The 21406-nt window shown below is 36.8% G+C and overlaps 1 protein-coding gene across 2 annotated transcripts in view; it reads left to right on the top strand.

The window, feature by feature from the left end:
• The window catches only part of LOC142358708 (uncharacterized), a 168528-nt gene that overhangs the window by 65411 nt on the left and 81711 nt on the right, over window positions 1–21406 (top strand). For both annotated transcript variants that reach the window (XM_075410236.1, XM_075410237.1), the window contains exons 9-13: window positions 2139–2216; window positions 2359–2738; window positions 2947–3210; window positions 3450–3522; window positions 8358–8799. In XM_075410236.1, coding sequence (XP_075266351.1) covers window positions 2139–2216; window positions 2359–2738; window positions 2947–3210; window positions 3450–3522; window positions 8358–8799 — 1237 coding nt within the window. The remainder of the gene's footprint in view (window positions 1–2138; window positions 2217–2358; window positions 2739–2946; window positions 3211–3449; window positions 3523–8357; window positions 8800–21406) is intronic.

The following is a 21406-nucleotide window of genomic DNA, read 5'->3' as shown; positions in this document are numbered from 1 at the left end:
TCTGTAAGCGAGCGAAGTTTTTTGTTCACGTGCGGCATTTTAAAGCAGTTTTTTTGTTTTGACAGTTTCATCCCATTTAACTAACTATCCCTCCCCAAAAAAAACTACCCCCCCCCCCCCCACGGACCTACCCCCCTCCTCCAACCCCAACGCACCTACCCCCACCCCGTGCGTACCTACCTACCCCCCCCTTCACGTACCTACCTAACCCCCCCCCCCCCCGAACCCCAACGCACCTACCCCCCTTCGTACCTACCTACCCCCCTCCCCACGTACCTACCTACCCCCCCCCCCCCCACGCAAGTACCCACCTACCCCCCCCCCCCCCAAGGAACCTACCAAACTCTCCCCCCCCCTCCCCACGTACCTACCTACCCCCCCCCCCCCACGCACGTACCCACCTACCCCCCCCCCCCAAGGAACCTACCAAACTCTCCCCCCCCCACGTACCTACCTACCCCTCCCCCCCCCCCCCCGCAACGTACCTACCCCCCACCCCACCTACCTATACCCCCCACCACCACCTACCTGCCCCCACCTACCTGCCCCCCACCTACCAACCCCCACCCACCAGCACCTACCCTCACCCCTGAACTGAAAAATTGTGAGTCTCCCATTATAGCCCCCCAGCTTCGTGGTCAGATAACTATAGCCCCCCAAACATGGTACTTATACCCTAATGGGGGGGGCTATAATGGGAAAGACCCAAAATTTTAACGCTTTTTATGTTGTATTGGTCTACTATGTTTGTTATTTCAAGTGTTTTTTTCGATATTCTGCTTTTGTCCATGTTAGGGTAGAGATTATTTTGCACGACTATTCGAGTCGTTTCCGGTATTCTACCGGCTATGTTTTTTGTTTCGTCCTCTGACTCTCTTTTTCGTTTTACGTTTGTTCACACAGCAAAGCTGAAAAAGTCAAATTTTCTGAATTACTTCTTCCTCTCATGAAATGCGTTTGTGCGCGTGACGTCATTTCTCACTCTCTTAAGCAAAAGTATTTTGCGTGATTAGATTTTCATCATACGTGACTTACCTCTCTCAATAAAATGACTTTTGCACTTTAAAACTTAAGTTTAATTTGAGTTTGTTTTGAGGTCAAAGGAACTCATATGTGCTGTAAAGCTCCCTAATAAGAGGCTTCTGTGGGATGAATTTTCACAATCTCTCTTAATTTATCGTTGAACAATTTTTACCTAGCTTTTTTTTAGCGGCGTCGATTTTTCTTTTAGATCTGTCTCTGTTTCTATCTCTATTATACGGCACGCAGGTCTATTCTTTCGCAGCTATTCCGGCAATCTGCCGGCTATGTTTTTAATCTTTTGTCACTCAATCACACTTCTAGTGATTTTCCTCACGCTGGAGTAGTAAAACAAATGACAAGCGACTAGTTTTAGTGCCTGAATTTTGTTTGACTGATTTTATAAAGTGTGAAAAGAGTATGAAAAGAGCGTTTTTTTTTACTAATTTTTGTCACCAATTTTCAAAATTTAACATGAAATTATCGTTGCGAATTTTTTTTTCAAATTCATCAAAGTTCAGCTGCGGTCTTTTATGATGTGGGCACTTTTTTGTGAAATTTAGATGATTTTTGAGTTTGTCCGTTTTTGTGGATCTTTTTCTAATAATTTTCAGTATTGAAGCTATTTAAAGGTTTCAATCCATATTTTTGTTTTTAAATACTTTGACACTAGGTATCAAAACTTTTCGCCGTTGTTTTTTTTTTGTTTTGCCTAATGGGGTAATATCCTATGGGGTAGGTCTCTTTGGCTCTGACGAGATTTAAATGATGTAGCTAGTCAATTGTTTGAATTTTCATCAAACGTTTTTATCAACTTGGACACTACTTGTTATGGTTTCTTTTTTGCAGTTTTCATTTTCTAGTGCTTTTTCGGGCCTAATTTCGGGCAAATAATACCAAATCTTGACCCCGAACAAAGCTTTCACTGTATTAACTCTAGGTAAATTTAGCTATGTTTAATTGCTCTCGAACGAAGTTCAAGGCTATTATTGTAGTCGCATTGTGAATTTTATCCAAAATTTGTGCTTGCTTCTTCTCTTCACTCGCTCGCTTGTTCTTTCGCTCGCTTGTTGGCGATTGAAGGGTGATTTTTTAAAACTAAAATCTGATTGTTTTAGGTGATGCAGATAAAAATGCATTATCAGACCCTGCTCGGCAGCATATCTGGGAAAGCATTGGTCTTTCGATCTCATCCAGTGAGTAAAACTCATTTCAGCATGTCAGAAAGCCAAATAGATTATCGACATTTTAAAAAGGCGATGCCGCTAGTGCGGGATAAATGTACATGCTTTTTGTTCAAATAACAGTTGTAGGATGACATCTTTATTTTTTTTGCAGTTCCGAGTTCAGAAATTGTCATTTGCGATCAAGAATTCTTTCGATCGTGACCTGGAGTTATACCAAGGAAGATTTCAGCCACCGGATTCTCGATTTTCTTTCATGATTGTTGAGCCGCCTTATGGTTTGGGAAAGATAAAAGCTGGCAGTGATAGGGAAATATCTACAGTGAACGAGACTCCAGCGGCCACTGTTATTTTCGACCCGTCGAAAGGGTGTGAGGATTCGAAGTGTTACCTTGGTATCAACATGCAGTCCTCAGAGGGTGAGCAGTGGGTATCGAGCTTGCGGCTGCCTCAGGACGTTGCAGACGTTGATGCTGGTTTGTTGAAACCAATGATTCAGAATTATGAACAGATGAGAGCTGACGGCCTTACGAGGTAAGTTGTTCCACGATTTTAGTTTCTTTCAAAAATCGGAATCTTAAAAATACCGATTTGGGTTCTAGAAGCTCCAATAGACATTAATAGTGACAGAAATAGACATTTGGTGACAATTGATATATTTCAACAATTTTGGTCCACTTTTAGATTTGGTCTACTTTTGTTGCTAGTAACATTTTCGTGGTGAGTTTGAATTATGCTTTAGTGTGCGAGTCTCGGCATTTATGAACGTGAAGCCAATGGAGGAAGAACTTCAGTTGCCAGTAGTGGCTCATATGGAATGGCCCGCGGTTAGCAAGCGCTCGCTTGCATTTAATCTTGTGCATGTGGGAACAATCGCTACTGCTAAAATGGAAGTGAAAAACCCGTCGAACCGTCCAATGGTACTCCAGATCATTCCCGTGTCGCTCTACCAAAATGTGGCAAAGATCCTAGAAATTCTAATGGACTCAATGTCAATGCGCTATGAGTAAGTAGAGTTCTGACCTCTAAATAGATATACACCGTTGTATGCGTTTTTACGATATTAACGTAACAGCGTCACAACGTTGGAACTAGTTTTAATTGTATGCTTAAATTGTGCCAACTAATTGTATATTTCCTAGTTCGGCCGATAGTTTGTCAGCGACTTGTAAGAGCGATGCTCGCTTTTTTTCTAATTCATTCTTTATCAAGTATTGAGACGAACTTATGATCCGAGTGTTTAAGGGAGCTGAAAGAGATTGATCTGCAGAACCTATCGTCTGGTAGCTTTTTCCTGAGCAACTCAGAGGACAATAATGTAAGTAAAATGTCAATAACATTTTTTATAGCTGCGAAGCTGTAAGCTGAGCGGAGCTATACTGCGGTGCTCTTAGTTTTCACGACTCGAAGAGGAGTATTGGAGATGTCCTTTTTTAATCAATTTTTTGGAGTGAATTTTGAAGCGGGAAATGAAACACGTGAAAAAAATTGGAGTGATTTTGTTGCTGAACAAAATGAAGAGTGGAGCGAAAAGAGAGTGGTTTTTTGTTCATATCGCTGTTTTCTAGAGAGCGAGAAATTGACGTGTGAAAAAAAATTCTGTAAGCCAGCGAAATTTTTTGTTCACATGCGGAATTTTAAAGCTGTTTTTCCCCATTTTTTTGTTTAAGAGGTTTGGTTATGATTTGCTTTTAATTTTAGGCTGGGTTTGGTAGTGATTTGAAGGTTTCCGAAAATTTATATGAATTTTATGCTTATTCGGATGTTTTTCAATTTTTGCTGATTTTAGCTAATTTTTACGATTTTCTTTTACTAATGTTTTGTTTTGCTGCCTCAAATGGGTATTGAAGATACCCCTATTACTTGAGCTATTTTTAGTTAACACATGGTTACAGTTTTGTGGACATGAAGCATTTTTTTGTTGCGAAATGAGACGAAAAAGTCGAAAATTGGGACTAATTTTCTTAATTTTTTGCAGTTTTTCGTTTTTTTCTGTTCTTTAGACCTATTATGACTTGCCTATTGTTTTGGGAGTATCTGGGTACCCTATTGAATGAAAAGAATTTTTTTAGATGTATGTGTTTTTGTAATATTAAAATTTTTAAAAATTTTTTCAGTTTTTTGGTCAAAGTTGTTTGTAAAACTTATTTTTTTCATGATTTAGCTTCAAGTATTTTAAATTATCTCATGAGTGGCTTTAGTAGTTACTAACTTTATTGTTGAAGTAATTGTGGCAGAGATAGTTTTTTGTATCAATTTATCAATTTATTTTTGTATCAATTTATGACAGAATTTGATCAGATTTTTTTATCATATTTTAATAGATTTGATTTTTTTTATTTTTTGTTTTATGGTTTTATTTCAAGATAATCGTAATTTATTAGAGGCACGTTTTGTCTGATGAGTAGTCGGATGGCATTTAAGTAGATTTCCACTTCGAGTTGTTTCCGGAATTCTTCCGGCTATGTTTTTTTTGTTTCGTCTGACGCTCTTTTTCGTTTTACATTTGTTCACACAGCAAAGCTGAAAAAGTCAAATTTTCTGAATTACTTCTTCCTCTCATGAAATGCGTTTGTGCGCGTGACGTCATTTCTCACTCTCTTAAGCAAAAGTATTTTGCGTGATTAGATTTTGATCATACGTGACTTACCTCACTCAATAAAATGACTTTTGCACTTTAAAACTTAAGTTTAATTTGATTTTGTTTAAGGTCAAAGGAACTCATATGTACAGTAAAGGTCCCTAATAAGAGGCTTCTGTGGAATGAATTTTAACAATCTCTGTTATTTTATCGTTGAACAATTTTTACTTAGCTTTTTTAGCGGCGTCGATTTTTTATTTAGATCTGTCTCTGTTTCTATCTCTATTATATGGCAGGCAGGTATATTCTTTCGCAGCTATTCCGGCAATCTGCCGGCTATGTTAAATATAAATAATTAAATAATTTAAACACCCTTTCACGAGTGCTCAAATCTGTAGTCGAATAACTGGATCTGTTTGAAAACATTTTATGAATTGAAATTTTATTGTGGTTTTTATCCAAATGTGAGACTTTTTGATGAGCGTTTTGAGAGCGAAATCGAGAAAACTGTCATGGTGAACAAGGTTTTTCTATGTTTCTGTTAAAGAAGCGTGGAATCAGTAGCTTTTTAATTGCTCTCGAATGAAGTTTGAAACGTCTGTTATTCTGCTGCAAATTTTTGCTTGACCGTTTTGTCCTAAAATTATCTTCGGCGTGAGAGTCGTAAATTTTTGCGTGACCGTTTTGCCGTTTTGTCCTAAAATTATCTTCGGCGTAAAATTATCTATTGCTGTCAAAAAAGTTAGTAGCATTTATGTCAGTGATGTGGTCCTGTGCTCTTTCAGAGAAATTTTAGCAATTATATTAATTCTTGGTCTTTTTTATGAGATTTTTCGCCTGGCCCATTTTTTGTCTGACCCCTTTTAACTTATCGTCCTCAGAAACGGGTAAAGCAGGCAAGCGAAACCCACTCCATCCGAAAACGCTCCTCGCTCTATGGTTATAAGTTTTTTTAAAGAGTTCATTTTTAGACGACTCAAATTGCTCTCAAAAAGTTTGTAGGGATTTTGTTCTTTCTTGAATCCATTTTGTTGTGCTACCAGCTTTTCGCTTGATAGTTTTTTTTCGTTTGACCATTAGATTTTACATCCTCAAAAACAAGATAACAAGCAAAGCCGGGATGGTAGTATTTCGCGCATCGGAGCAGATCCCTTAGTCCTTTACTAGTCTCTTGGAATTTTACTAGAGGAAAGCATTAAATCTTTGCGAGAAGCTGTTTTTTGGCGATTTAGACCCCTCCACAAAATTCCACCCAAGTCCTTTCTCCCCACCAAGTGCACCCCTAACACCTCGTGCTTGACCCTCTTTGAGATCCACAGTCAGCTCAACCAGCCCAACCGCTACAATTCCCCCATTAGCCGCCCCTAATGAAACCGTTTTTGCGTTTTTGTTAAGCTTAACCATCCGAATGCTAGCCACTGACGAGGCCAGCGGTTCGCCAGTCGTTTAAGATTGATTCGTCGTGCCAATTATTCCAACGTGTGTCGAAGTTTTTTTGTAGTTGCTAGCAACTTATTTTTGTTAAATTTGTATTGTTTAATTTTGAATGGAAAAGTTAATATACAACTACCCTGGAACAGCGTTTAGAGCAATTATTGCAGTCATGTTTGCCGAAAGGATTTGACTTTCCGATTGAGTTTTCGTGTGATATTAAAATGCTCTTACTCGCATTATTAAACAGAAGTCAATTGGCTGTTGTTTACTAAAAGGCTAATTGAAAATATGGGACCATTTCGCTTTCATTTTTTAGTTTTGAAGCGCTACATTTCAAACGCCTTTGTCTTTGTGAAGTTTTGCCTTTATGCAGCTTTGCCCTTAGTGCCAAGAGCAGGCTATAAGTTGATCCCCAAACTGTCTCCTGAGTGCAATCTCTCCGACATAATTGGCTATATGGTTCGTTTCACTGTAGATAATTGAAGCTGTGTACATTGATAAAGTTATGGGCCGTTTTTGAATAAGTATCTTTTTTCAATTAAATTCTCAGTGATCCAATAAGCTTGAAATTAAGCTTTCCAAGGGCATGCTATGCCTTTCTGTAATTCTGCAGCTATGCCCCTGTGATTTTTCAGAGCAAATGTGTAGCGCATTTTTGGCCTTGTTTCATTCCCCCATCAGCGACATTTGCGTGTGCTTGCTTTGTGTAAACACAAGGAAGTGTTTTTGAACTTTTAATGGTTTGTATGTACGAATGAGGTATCCTTAGCCTTGATTTTTATATACCCCTATGAGAAATAGCAATTATTGATGGACAAATTTTCCACCATGGAACATTTATTTTGTACATGTAGTACAAAATAGCTGTGAAGTTAACTCGGGGAATGTAGTTGAATAGCCTAATAAGAGTTATCGTTAGTTATTAATTCAATTCAGTTTTTTATTTGGTTTAGTTTTGGAGTTTTAATAGTTCTTGAAAGTGTCAAGATAAACGACGGACATTTACGCAATTGCAAAAAACTTTGATTTGTCACTGACAGTGTGGCATTTTGTTAATTATAAGTATGCAATTAACAAAAAAGTCTGCTCATCCAAGTCTAGCCTATTTTTTGTCCTTCTTTCTGGTATCGCAAGGACTTGGTTGCCTTGAAAACTCTTTGTTCTCTATAGGAAATCATAATGTCAAAGGAATTCTGTGCGAGTTCTTTAATTTGCCTAGTTTTGCTCATTAGTTTTGATTGATTTATAAATGTGTTTTTGTACAAATTTGAGCGTTTATAGTTGGGAAAAATTTGAGGTTCATTAAAAAAATTTCATGTAAGATTTGCAAGTGATGAGCTATGCTTATTGAAGCATTTATTAACTAATACTATCTATTTTTTGACCTGGAATTTGCTAGTCATTTTATAGGCGTTGATGAATACTTGCATTTGACCGTTTACTGACAGTTTAGAATCAGGTGCTCTGTATAATTTAGTGCAATTAATATGCATCTCTCAGGTATTCTAGGAAAATGCAATAATAACTCTTATAACCTGCAGTTTTCTTTTGAGTGATGTTTGCGTCCAGGTGATACAAAAAGATTCTTGCAAAAATTTCATTGAATCCTTCTAGGTAATAATGGGGTTTTTGCCGTCTGTTTTTATGTGGATGTGTCAATGACAGTGTCACATTATGTCGAAGTTCTGGGTTTGCAATTAACAAAAAAAGCTCGTCCAAGTTCAGCACATTTTTCTTGATTCTCTTTGGTATCTCAAGGCCTTCAAAACGACTTGTTTGCTATAGGAGATCATTGTTTCGAAGAAATCCCATACAACTTTTTTAATTTGCACAGTTTTGCTCATTATAATTATGGGTTTGGAAACGTATTTTTTGTTCGATTTTGAGAGTTTTCAGTTGGGAAAGTTTGTAGGTGCTAGCTCATCCAGTGCTTTTATCGTCCGTTTTGTATTTTACTCTGTTTTGTGCACCTTTTGCCTTGACATCTGACTTTGATATCTCACTCTACAATGTAAATAGATGTTTCATTTGGGATGAAATTTGTAGATTTGTGGATAAGGCAAATTGTTTCGTTAATTAGAGAGCTTGTGTAATACTTAAATAACAATAAACTGATCAGATTTTATATTGCGTTTCAGCCCGCGCCGAATAACCCCTCGATTCAATACAGACTGGACATTGAAAGAAAACTGAATGTGAAGTCAAGCAAGCAAACACTGAGTTTTTGCGTTCAACCACTGCAGCAGTTGTCCATCTCTGTAACCTTCAACGCTTCTGAACCGAAGTTGCACCAGTCACTTTTCCTCATCAGGAACAACTTGACAATTATAGACTTCGTGTCTGTATCTGGTCATGCAGCCAATTACAATTTCACCCTTGGTGGGGTGTACCCGATGACCAAATACTCTAACCTTCACAAGTCTTCCATTACATCCTTAATTGCGCCCTATTTACCATTTTGGAACGGTGCTAATGTTATCCAAGACAGTGCTCACGAAAAGAGTGGCTTCAGCTCGGAAGCAACTATGAAGACAATTTTGTTTGACCTCAAACCGAACTATCTTACCGATCATTGCAATGGTGAGTTCATGCAGGACACTGTTAACCACAGAAACTTTTCTTGGAGGTGGCGTGCTATGCTTAAATTGAATCATTTATTAACTAATATTATCTACTACACTTTTGTGATCTGGATTTGGTTGTTTGTTGGTAGAAATTATTTTAGAAGATATGATGAAAAGTTGCATTTGACAGTTTAGTAATTGCTCTCAAACGAAGTTTGTAGCAGTTATTAATTGCTCTCAAACGAAGTTTGTAGCAATTATATTAGTCCTGTCGGTCTTTTTTTTATGCGATTTTTCGCTTGACCAATTTTTCGTCTGACGCTTTTGACTTTTCGTCCTCAAAAACGGGATAAACAGGTAGCGCCCAGCGGGCATTATGTGCTCTTAGAGCCTTTCAGGTCTGTTTCAGCTCAAACTGTCTTGGAGACTTATACTTATACTTATGGTGTGAGGGGCGGTTCTTAGAGGTTGACACCCCCCCCCCCCTTTGTTGACCCCCCCCCCCCCCCACCACTATTGGCTCCACCCTCCCCCCCCCCCCGCTTTTGCCCCCCCCCCCCCCACCCAGTGCTGCCCCCATCAGCCCCCGGTGCACCCCCCCCCGTGGCTAGCTACTGACCAAGCCAACCGCTCGCCGGTCGTTTGAGAGCAATTCGCCCGACGTTAGTCGGTTATGTTATTAGTACTGTCGGTCTTTTATTAATGCGATTTTCCGCTTGACCGATTTTTCGTCTGACCCATTTGACTTTTCGTCCTCAAAAACGGGATATCTCCCGTTTTGGAGACTTATACTTATGGTATGAAGGGCGGTTCGTAGTGTTTGACCCCCCGCCGCCCACAACACCCCCATCAGCCCCCTCTCACTTCAACCCCCCATCACCATCCCTGCACATCGTTCAGGCCGACAGCGGGCCGTGCGCCCCCAATCCCGACACCCTGCACATCGATCCATCCGTAACCCTGCGCGCGTTTTGTTTAATCCAAATTTTTTCTCATTTTCATGATTTTTGAAGTCAAATTGGATTAGTGATTTTGGTCACGCCGAAACAAGAAGTGGAGCAAAAAAGCGACCGGTTTTGCGGCGTAAAATTTTAAAGTAGAGTGAGAGAACGGTGTTTGAACAAAAAATCGCTTTCTCGCTAGTGGTTTTTTGTTCACATGCGGCACTTTCACTTTCATTTTTACTGGTTTTTTTCAACTTTTTAGATCAGATTTTTTTTCTAAATGGTTATCCGAATCCATTCATGGTTCATTCTAGGCGTAGTTTTTTGTTTGCACTGAATTTCAATTTCTCGCTAGTGTTTTGTTCAGATGCGGCATTATGACATTGATTTCTGTTTTTTTTTTAAAATTTTTCATGATTTTTTGAAATGGTGTTCCAAATTCACTCGTAGTCCGTTCTATGTCTAGTTTTTTTGTTTAGTCAATGACAATTCTTTGAATTGTACGTCAGGACTTGTCCTGCTATCTTTTTTATTTCGTCGTCAAGATTTTTGTTACGACCATATGACGTCACAGCCACTTTTCGTTCATTCGTTCATGCAATTTCAACTGAAACACATGCATGAGATCATTTTCCGCTCTTAGTGGATTGAGTTTTTTTGTTCATTCGTGTGACTAATTTTTTGGTCACACGTGACTTACCTCACTCAAAATTGACTTCCTCACTTTGAAATTGACTTTTATTTACTTTAATTCAAAGAGATAAGGTCAGTGATTGTGTCACTCCAAATGAAGGTTATTTAAGAGCAGCTGATAGAGGCAGCAATAACATATACAGATTCTTAATCAAAATGTAACATATCAGCTTTAAAGAAAAGACTATTTTTTTGGTCTGTCTTTTTTACTTTTTTTTTAGATTGCAGATCTCCGAAGCTATTGCGGCTATGTTCTGGCAATCTGCCAGCTATGTTTTGAATTTTTGCAATGTTAAATTCAGATAATTAGCAAACATTTAAGAAAAACAACTGAATTCAACATTTTGTCTTAAATTTCTAATTTAATTGCGGGTTTTTCGATTTAATTGTATCTCTACGATTTTTTAGTCATTTTAATTTAAATAATTGTCTCGTAGTTGCTGGTAGCTCAGTTTTTAACAAAGCTTGGTAATAAATTTGAGTGTCTTAGCGTATTTTTTAAGCTTATTTCTATTGGAAATTTTTGTTTTTGATAGCTCCGAAAGTCATAGCTGAGCTGGGCCATTATTGGCCGTCTCTTGGGTTTTTATATTTTGTCTTTGTTTTCGTCTCCTTATTTTTTATTTTTTTAACAGCCGCGAAGCGATAGAAACTATTATTGGGGACATGGTGGTCTTTTTTACAATTCAAAGAATTTGAATTGTATTGGTGCGCTGTCTTTTCAAGATCTGTTCACGCTTTTTTGGGCAATTTAACATCAGTGAGAAATCAAATAGAGTGGAGATTTTGGTCACAATGAAATAGTAACGGGAGTGAAAAATCGAGTAGGTTTGAGGACTGACCTTTTCAAAATACCTTGAAAATGGACTATGAAGTTGGTAATTGAAAAATTTGTCGGTTTTTGAGATAAATTTTTTTTTCAGGTGCGTCAATTTGATTTTTTTTTGAGATGGTACAAATGCAATCTAACTGTGCTTATTAGCTTTTGCTTGAATTCATTAAGGGGCAGCTAGAACTTTGCTACTATTTGTCATAAAATATTGGTGTATTTTAGATTTTGCACCTTTTTAAAAATCGTTTGTTGTGTCATCAACTAGTATCATCAATAACAGGTCAGATTGGTCGCTAGTGAGGCATAAAAAACTTACTTAATGGCTCAAGTTAACATCTAGTGGTTTTCTGAACTTTGACACTACTTTTTCTAAAATTTCGAGTTTTTTTATCTTTAGGTATTTGTACGTTTTGATGTCTTGTCATTTAATCTCATTGAATACAGTTCTCTGATGGTGCTAATAGGGGTCAAGTTTATCGATTCAGTTGTTTTTGTTCAAAGCTAATGCTTTCAAAGACTTTGACACTAAATGTTTTCAATAATAATTATTGTTTTTTTTTGGTTTTGCAAGTTTTTCTTTTCAACTTTGTCGTCTTAACTCTTGGTCTGATTGTTGGCAGATGTTACTGGATGCTAAAAAGGCGTCAATTAATGGAAGTCGTTTCAGTTCATAGCTATTGCTGTTTGTGACCCTTACGCTTGTTCGTTTTTAAAAAAATCTTAGTGATTTTTTTAGTTTTGCTAGTATGTGTTGTACTTACTGCTGTATTATCACTTAATATCATTGATGAAAGCTCTCAACGATGGCTATTGAGGACTCAGTTAATTGATGTAATTGCATCCTTCTGTAACTGTTGCGTTCTGTGACTTTTATACTTTGTTTTCAAAAAGTCACCGAGTTTTTTTGCGATTTTTGGTTATTTTTGTTATCCTTTAATATTGTTTGTGAGAGGACTCATTGATATTTTTTGACTGGTTGCTAATGAGAAATAGAGGAATATAGTTGGCAGTTTGATTGCATGACAGTTGTTTTTTGTGGTGATCTTGTCTTTTCATAAATTAAAAGTTGAATTTTAAGTATTTATTTTTTTTGATGCTCTTGTGTTGTTTTATTGCTTAGTCTCATTATTAAAAGCTCCTAAAGCGCAGTTAGTGATTTTTAGGTCTTAAGTTGATGCAATTCTCTGAATTGTATTTCAGGACTTGTTCTGAAATGTTTTTTAATTCGTCTCATTTGATTATTCTTGCGACCTGACCTGAGTTTTTGAAATTGACTTTTTCAGTTTCAGTGACCTTAAAACTTGTTTGCGTCACGTCATTTGTCCTGCTTTTAGTTAAATTGCGCGACTTGTCTCCCTCAAAAAAGTGACTTCTGAAATCACTTAATTAACTTTGAATTTTATGAAAACTTAACTAGTTAAAGACCAATAGTGTGCATCTTAGTAGTGCCAAAAGTATATGCCCTAATTCTTGAGTATTAAAGTCTTGAGTTTTTGATTTCGAATATTTATTTTGAAAAAGCTCTTACGGCCTTTTCTTTATAGAGCGTGTGTGTGTCATAAAAATGTCAGTCGAATCTAACTAAAAGGCTAGTGGTCTATTAAAGGATTAAAGGACTGGTTGTCATTCTGTCTATCATATTTCTTTAGTTTTTTCATTTCATGGAAGGCCACGAGCGTCTATCGCGGCTAGTTTTCGGCAATCTGCTGGCTATGTATGTAACATGTATGCGATACGAAATTTCAGATTTGCAATTGTTCATGATTCGTGGAATTTTTCTAACTGTGCTTATTAGCCTTTGCTTGAATTCATTAAGGGGCAGCTAATACTTTGCTACTATTTGTCATAAAATATTTGTTAATTTTAGATTTTGCACCTTTTTAAAAATCGTTTGTTGTGTCATCAACTAGTATCATCAATAACAGGTCAGATTGGTCGCTAGTGAGGCATAAAAAACTTACTTAATGGCTCAAGTTAATATCTAGTGGTTTTCTTAACTTTGACACTTCTTGTTCTAAAATTTCGAGTTTTTTGATCTTTAGGTATTTGTACGTTTTGATGTCTTGTCATTTAATCTCATTGAATACAGTTCTCTGATGGTGCTAATAGGGGTCAAGTTTATCGATTCAGTTGTTTTTGTTCAAAGCTAATGCTTTCAAAGACTTTGACACTAAATGTTTTCAATAATAATTATTGTTTTTTTTTGGTTTTGCAAGTTTTTCTTTTCAACTTTGTCGTCTTAACTCTTGGTCTGATTGTTGGCAGATGTTACTGGATGCTAAAAAGGCGTCAATTAATGGAAGTCGTTTCAGTTCATAGCTATTGCTGTTTGTGACCCTTACGCTTGTTCGTTTTTAAAAAAATCTTAGTGATTTTTTTAGTTTTGCTAGTATGTGTTGTACTTACTGCTGTATTATCACTTAATATCATTGATGAAAGCTCTCAACGATGGCTATTGAGGACTCAGTTAATTGATGTAATTGCATCCTTCTGTAACTGTTGCGTTCTGTGACTTTTATACTTTGTTTTCAAAAAGTCACCGAGTTTTTTTGCGATTTTTGGTTATTTTTGTTATCCTTTAATATTGTTTGTGAGAGGACTCATTGATATTTTTTGACTGGTTGCTAATGAGAAATAGAGGAATATAGTTGGCAGTTTGATTGCATGACAGTTGTTTTTGGTGGTGATCTTGTCTTTTCATAAATTAAAAGTTGAATTTTAAGTCTTTATTTTTTTTGATGCTCTTGTGTTGTTTTATTGCTTAGTCTCATTATTAAAAGCTCCTAAAGCGCAGTTAGTGATTTTTAGGTCTTAAGTTGATGCAATTCTCTGAATTGTATTTCAGGACTTGTTCTGAAATGTTTTTTAATTCGTCTCATTTGATTATTCTTGCGACCTGACCTGAGTTTTTGAAATTGACTTTCAGTTTCAGTGACCTTAAAACTTGTTTGCGTCACGTCATTTGTCCTGCTTTTAGTTAAATTGCGCGACTTGTCTCCCTCAAAAAAGTGACTTCTCAAATCACTTAATTAACTTTGAATTTTATGAAAACTTAACTAGTTAAAGACCAATAGTGTGCATCTTAGTAGTGCCAAAAGTATATGCCCTAATTCTTGAGTATTAAAGTCTTGAGTTTTTGATTTCGAATATTTATTTTGAAAAAGCTCTTACGGCCTTTTCTTTATAGAGCGTGTGTGTGTCATAAAAATGTCAGTCGAATCTAACTCAAAAAGTCTAGTGGTCTATTAAAGGATTAAAGGACTGGTGGTCATTCTGTCTATCATATTTCTTTAGTTTTTTCATTTCATGGAAGGCCACGAGCGTCTATCGCGGCTAGTTTTCGGCAATCTGCTGGCTATGTATGTAACATGTATGCGATACGAAATTTCAGATTTGCAATTGTTCATGATTCGTGGAATTTTTCTAACTGTGCTTATTAGCCTTTGCTTGAATTCATTAAGGGGCAGCTAATACTTTGCTACTATTTGTCATAAAATATTTGTTAATTTTAGATTTTGCACCTTTTTAAAAATCGTTTGTTGTGTCATCAACTAGTATCATCAATAACAGGTCAGATTGGTCGCTAGTGAGGCATAAAAAACTTACTTAATGGCTCAAGTTAATATCTAGTGGTTTTCTTAACTTTGACACTTCTTGTTCTAAAATTTCGAGTTTTTTGATCTTTAGGTATTTGTACGTTTTGATTTCTTGTCATTTAATCTCATTGAATACAGTTCTCTGATGGTGCTAATAGGGGTCAAGTTTATCGATTCAGTTGTTTTTGTTCAAAGCTAATGCTTTCAAAGACTTTGACACTAAATGTTTTCAATAATAATTATTGTTTTTTTTGGTTTTGCAAGTTTTTCTTTTCAACTTTGTCGTCTTAACTCTTGGTCTGATTGTTGGCAGATGTTACTGGATGCTAAAAAGGCGTCAATTAATGGAAGTCATTTCAGTTCATAGCTATTGCTTTTTGTGACCCTTACGCTTGTTCGTTTTTTAAAAAAAATCTTAGTGATTTTTTTTGGTTTTGCTAGTATTTGTTGTACTTACTGCTGTATTATCACTTAATATCATTGATGAAAGCTCTCAACGATGGCTATTGATGACTCAGTTAATTGATGTAATTGCATCCTTCCGTAACTGTTGCGTTTTGTGACTTTTATACTTTGTGTTTTCAAAAAGTCACCGAGTTTTTTTTGCGATTTTTGGTTATTTTTGTTATCCTTTAATATTGTTTGTGAGAGGACTCATTGATATTTTTTGACAGGTTGCTAATGAGAAATAGAGGAATATAGTTGGCAGTTTGATTGCATGACAGTTGTTTTTGGTGGTGATTTTGTCTTTTCATAAATTAAAAGTTGAATTTTAAGTCTTATTTTTTTTATGCTCTTGTGTTGTTTTATTGCTTAGTCTCATTATTAAAAGCTCCTAAAGCGCAGTTAGTGATTTTTAGGCCTTAAGTTGATGCAATTCTCCGAATTGTATTTCAGGACTTGTTCTGAAATGTTTTTTAATTCGTCTCATTCGATTATTCTTGCGACCTGACCTGAGTTCTTGAAATTGACTTTTTCAGTTTCAGTGACCTTAAAACTGTTGCGTGACTTGTCTCCCTCAAAAAAGTGACTTCTGAAATCACTTAATTAACTTTGAATTTTATGAAAACTTAACTAGTTAAAGACCAATAGTGTGCATCTTAGTAGTGCCAAAAGTATATGCCCTAATTCTTGAGTATTAAAGTCTTGAGTTTTTGATTTCGAATTTTTATTTTGAAAAAGCTCTTAGGGCTTTTTCTTAATAGAGCGTGTGTGTGTCATACAAAAGTCAGTCGAATCTAACTCAAAAAGTCTAGTGGTCTATTAAAGGACTGGTGGTCATTCTGTCTATCATATTTCTTTAGTTGTTTCATTTCATGGAAGGCCACGAGCGTCTATCGCGGCTATTTTTCGGCAATCTGCTGGCTATGTATGTGACATGTATGCGATATGAAATTTCAGATTTGCAATTGTTCATGATTCGTGGAATTTTTCCTCTGGTTCGTATGGTTGAAGTGTTTTACCCGCCCTTTTGACGTGATTCATTTGTCGAGCGCGTAATTTGTCAAGCGCGTTACACATGGCTTGGCTCACTCTCGAAATGACTTTTCGCACTCTCAATATGACTTGAGGAGTCAATTTGAGGAGTCAAGGTCAAATGAGGATAACTCAAAAAGATAGAACGTCTTTGTGAAGATATCTTTAAAACCAATTCTTAAGTCTAATTCAAGTTAAGACATCAGTTTAATTTGTTCGCGTTTTCTGTATCTTATTTTTGGTTGGCATTTTGAGACACCACAGATGTACAAAGGTATAAAATGTACCTCCTGTTATGTCGGGCTTTGTACTTCGTGTTGTTTGACAGTTGCTGTGCTAATGTTTTTCGAACGGTGAAGTGTACTTGCTTTTGAGAAATAATTTAGTATTTTGTCGTAGAGTTTTCAATAAGACAACCTTTTTTTGGTAAAACATTTTTTTCGTTTGTTTTTTTTGTACTTTATTTATTTTGTACTTCGACAGTGGCTGTTTAATCCTGTAATATGATGTTAAATAGTGTCTGGCTTAGATACTTTTAGACCGTAGATTTCGTTTCATGGCCTCGTTAGTTTTCAGAAAAATTTTTTAGTTTTTATAGTGGCCACTCGTCTGTGTATTAGAAACCTCTAATCATAGAATTTAGTGACAATTCGTTCTATTTTTCTATTGTAAAATTGTTTGCTTGATATTACTTCTGCTCTAGGAATTTAATTTGTTTGATTTGATCGTTTAAGAAATGCGTTGTAAATATAAATATCTTTTACTTCTGAAAACAGCACCGTAAATTGATATATACTGTAGCGTACTTCAAATTGTTTCGAGAATTCTTGCTATGTTTTTTATGATCGAGCAAAGCTGGAAAATTTAGGCAGTGAATAAAGTTTGAGCAAGTTGTGATAAATTAGAAGAGCGGAAAAAGAGAAATAGTGGTTATTTTAATCTGATGTTCGAGGCGAAAAGGTTTTTTTAAATCTATATTTTTAATGTATTTAATTGGCTACGTCCGACTCTCAAAGGCCCTTATTTAGGCGCTTTCCTTTTTTTAGTTGGCTTTACCTTTTGTTTTCGTTTTACACTTTCGGATTTTGATGCTTGACTTCTGGTTGACCTAACTCACTGTTTTAACTAAGTGGAATATTTTTTGTCTTGAACAGATTCAATTCCAACATTGGTCAAGGGGATAACGGGGCTATTTTCAGGCAATCTGTAAGCTATGTTTTAATTTGTTATTTATCTGAATTGTGTTACTTGTAAGACCCTGCTATCATAAACGTCACGTTAGGAATCTTAAAGTTCGAGTAAATCTTTGTTTTCCGTCGAAAATTTGTCCACCCCACTCCCCCCCCCCCCCATTGCTAGCTTCCCTAAACCCCTACTGACTACTAACGAAGCCAACCGCTCGCCGGTCGTTTGAGAGCATTTGGTTGCTTATTTAGTTTAGAGCGTGGATTGGTTAAGTTATAGCTGTTATACCTACGCTTAAACTTGAACTGGTCAGCTGGTATCAGTTGTTGGTTAGTAGTATTTCAGTTTAGGTGATAGGCTTTAAGGGATGAAGGGATGCTGAACTTGCTGAATCGTTGCTGAAATATGCTGTCTTAGCAAAAAGCTCTGTCCTTGTCAAAAGAAGCTCGAAAGAGTGGAATCGCCAATTAAGCAAAAGCAGAATTGAAGCTAATTAATTTCTCTCAAACGAAGTTTGTAGCAATTATATATTAGTCCTGTCGGTTTTTTTTAAATTGATTTTTTGCTTGACCGATTTTTCATCTGATACTTTTGACTTTTCGTCCTCATAAACGGGATAAACAATTTATCGAATTTTTTTATGACAGGTCTCAAAGGAGGTCAATGAAGAGTCAATTAATAAAAGTAATTGTATCCTTCAGTAGCTGTTGCGTTCTGTGACTTTTATTCTAAGTTTTGCAAAAAAGCTTCCGCGTTTTTCTAGCGGTTTTTGGTTATTTTTGTCTTCTCATTTAATATTATTAGTGAAAGGACTTGTCGACATTTAATGGCAGGTTGCTAATGAGAAATAGAGGAATACAGTTGGCAGTTTGAGTTCATAGGAGTTGTTTTTTGATGCTGATCCTGTATTCTCAAAAAGTAAAAATTGAATTTTTATTCTTGCTTGTTTTTGTTGTTCTTGTGTTGTTTTAATGCTTAGTCTCATTAGTAACAGCTCCCATTTGCCTTTTAAAGCGAAATCCTAAACCCCTATTGACTACTAACGAAGCCAACCGCTCGCCGGTCGTGTGAGAGCATTTGGTTGCTTATTTGGTTTAGAGCGTGGATTGGTTAAGTTATAGTTGTTATACCTACGCTTGAACTTGAACTGGTCAGCTGGTATAAGTTGTTGGTTAGTAGTATTTCAGTTTAGGTGATAGGCTTTAAGGGATGAAGTGACGCTGAACTTGCTGAATCGTTGCTGAAATATGCTGTCTTAGCAAAAAGCTCTGTCCTTGTCAAAAGAAGCTCGAAAGAGTGGAATCGCCAATAAAGCAAAAGCAGAATTGGAGCTATTTAATTGCTCTCAAGCGAAGTTTGTAGCAGTTATATTAGTCCTGTCGGTCTTTTTTAATTCATTTTTCGCTTGACCGATTTTTCATCTGACGCTTTTTACTTTTCGTCCTCATAAACGGGATAAACAGGTAGCGTCGAGCGGGCAATAAGTGCTCTTAGAGCCTTTCAGCTCTGTTTCAGCTCAAACTGTCTTGGAGACTTATACTTATACTTATGGTGTGAGGGGCGGTTCTTAGAGGTTGACACCCCCCCCCCCTTTGTTGACCAAACCCCACCACCACTATTGGCTCCACCCTCCCCCCCCCCCCACCGCGCTTTTGCCCCCCCCCCCACCCAGTGCTGCCCCAATCAGCCCCCGGTGCACCCCCCCCCCCCCCCCCCCCGTGGCTAGCTACTGAACAAGCCAACCTTCAACGCCGAATAACCCCTCGATTCAATACAGACTGGACATTGAAAGAAAACTGAATGTGAAGTCAAGCAAGCAAACACTGAGTTTTTGCGTTCAACCACTGAAGCAGTTGTCCATCTCTGTAACCTTCAACGCTTCTGAACCGAAGTTGCACCAGTCACTTTTCCTCATCAGGAACAACTTGACAATTATAGACTTCGTGTCTGTATCTGGTCATGCAGCCAATTACAATTTCACCCTTGGTGGGGTGTACCCGATGACCAAATACTCTAACATTCACAAGTCTTCCATTACATCCTTAATTGCGCCCTATTTACCATTTTGGAACGGTGCTAATGTTATCCAAGACAGTGCTCACGAAAAGAGTGGCTTCAGCTCGGAAGCAACTCTGAAGACAATTTTGTTTGACCTCAAACCGAACTATCTTACCGATCATTGCAATGGTGAGTTCATGCAGGACACTGTTAACCACAGAAACTTTTCTTGGAGGTGGCGTGCTATGCTTAAATTGAATCATTTATTAACTAATATTACCTACTACACTTTTGTGATCTGGATTTGGTTGTTTGTTGGTATAAATTATTTTAGAGGATATGATGAAGAGTTGCATTTGACAGTTTAGTAATTGCTCTCAAACGAAGTTTGTAGCAGTTATTAATTGCTCTCAAACGAAGTTTGTAGCAATTATATTAGTCCTGTCGGTCTTTTTTTTATGCGATTTTTCGCTTGACCAATTTTTCGTCTGACGCTTTTGACTTTTCGTCCTCGAAAACGGGATAAACAGGTAGCGTCGAGCGGGCAATAAGTGCTCTTAGAGCATTTCAGCTCTGTTTCAGCTCAAACTGTTTTGGAGACTTATACTTATGGTGTGAAGGCTGGTTCTTATAGGTTGAAGACCCCTCCACTTGACACCCCCGCCCTATTGCGCCCTCCCCCGCCGCGTGCTGTTAACCCCGGCCACATTGTTGCCCACGCCCGCCCTCAAGGCTCAGAAAACCTCCGTTAGAGTTTGATAATAAGTTACTGGAAAATTTTTGTTTGTTATGGTTTAATCTTCAACTTTTTAATGTCACAAGTTTTAGCATTTTGTTTTTACAAATCTGCTATTTTTAATTTTTTTGAATTTTTTAGATTTCTCTAGCCTCAAGAGCCACGGAACTTCCTCTAGGGTTTTATAATATGTTAATACATAGTTTATAGTTGTAATGGAATGTTTTTCAAGATTTAAATAACACGAATTTAAGAAATTTTGTAAACTATTTGCAATTTCTTCATTTTTTTGAATTTTTCCGGCACCAGGGTCCCTGGGATCTCCTCCAAGGTTTGGTAATAAGCTTCTGCATTTTTTCTAGAGTTAATGAAACAGTGATCGATGTTTTTTATGACTCCAGTTTTAGTAATTTTGGATAAAATATAAATTTTCAAATTTTCGGAAAATTTTAATCATGTTCCAAGTGTATGGATCTCTGAGGCCGGTGAAACTATTTCAGGCGTGAAACAGGGATACTGGATAGTCTGTTGAGACAATGAAATGTTTCTTGTTTTGATAATGGTTTGATTGAAAATGATTTGATAATAAGCTGCTGCATATTTTCTAGAGTTAATGGAATAGTGAGCAATATTTTTATGACTCCAGTTTTAGAAATTTTTGGATAAAATTAAATTTTTTTCAATTTTAAGGAAAATATCAATTAGGTTCCAAGTCTATGGTTCTTTATGAGCCAGTGAAACTATTTCAGGCGTGAAACAGGGATACTGGATAGTCTGTTGAGACAATGAAATGGTTCTTGAGATATTATTATCTTGAGTTCTAGCAAGATTTCGAATATTTTTGTCCTTTTCTGAGTTTAACGATCATTACTGGCCAACAAAGCTTTTCAAGTATCAGATGGTTTACTTGACATAGCTCCAAAGACAAAAATAATTTTGAACATTTTCACTGCGAAATCTGGAAGCTGTTTTTTTTTTATTTTGCAATATTTTGCAAATTTTTAAAAATTTAGTTTTTTATTTGATTTGCTATTAAGGCTAGAAAACTAGAAGTTGCAGAGTCGAAACCCATCATGGAAGATTTTCCTATATCTCTTACTCTATCTCTCTCTCTCTGTCGGTTGGGTTTCTTTCCTTCTCTTTCTCGTTCAAGTTTTCTCTCT

Source organism: Convolutriloba macropyga, chromosome 2, assembly GCF_964194025.1.
Source record: "Convolutriloba macropyga chromosome 2, txConMacr16.3, whole genome shotgun sequence".
In the NCBI taxonomy this organism is placed as follows: domain Eukaryota; kingdom Metazoa; phylum Xenacoelomorpha; order Acoela; family Convolutidae; genus Convolutriloba; species Convolutriloba macropyga.
The sequence above is the reverse complement of the archived record's forward strand: the minus strand, read 5'-3'. Positions and strand labels throughout refer to the sequence as shown.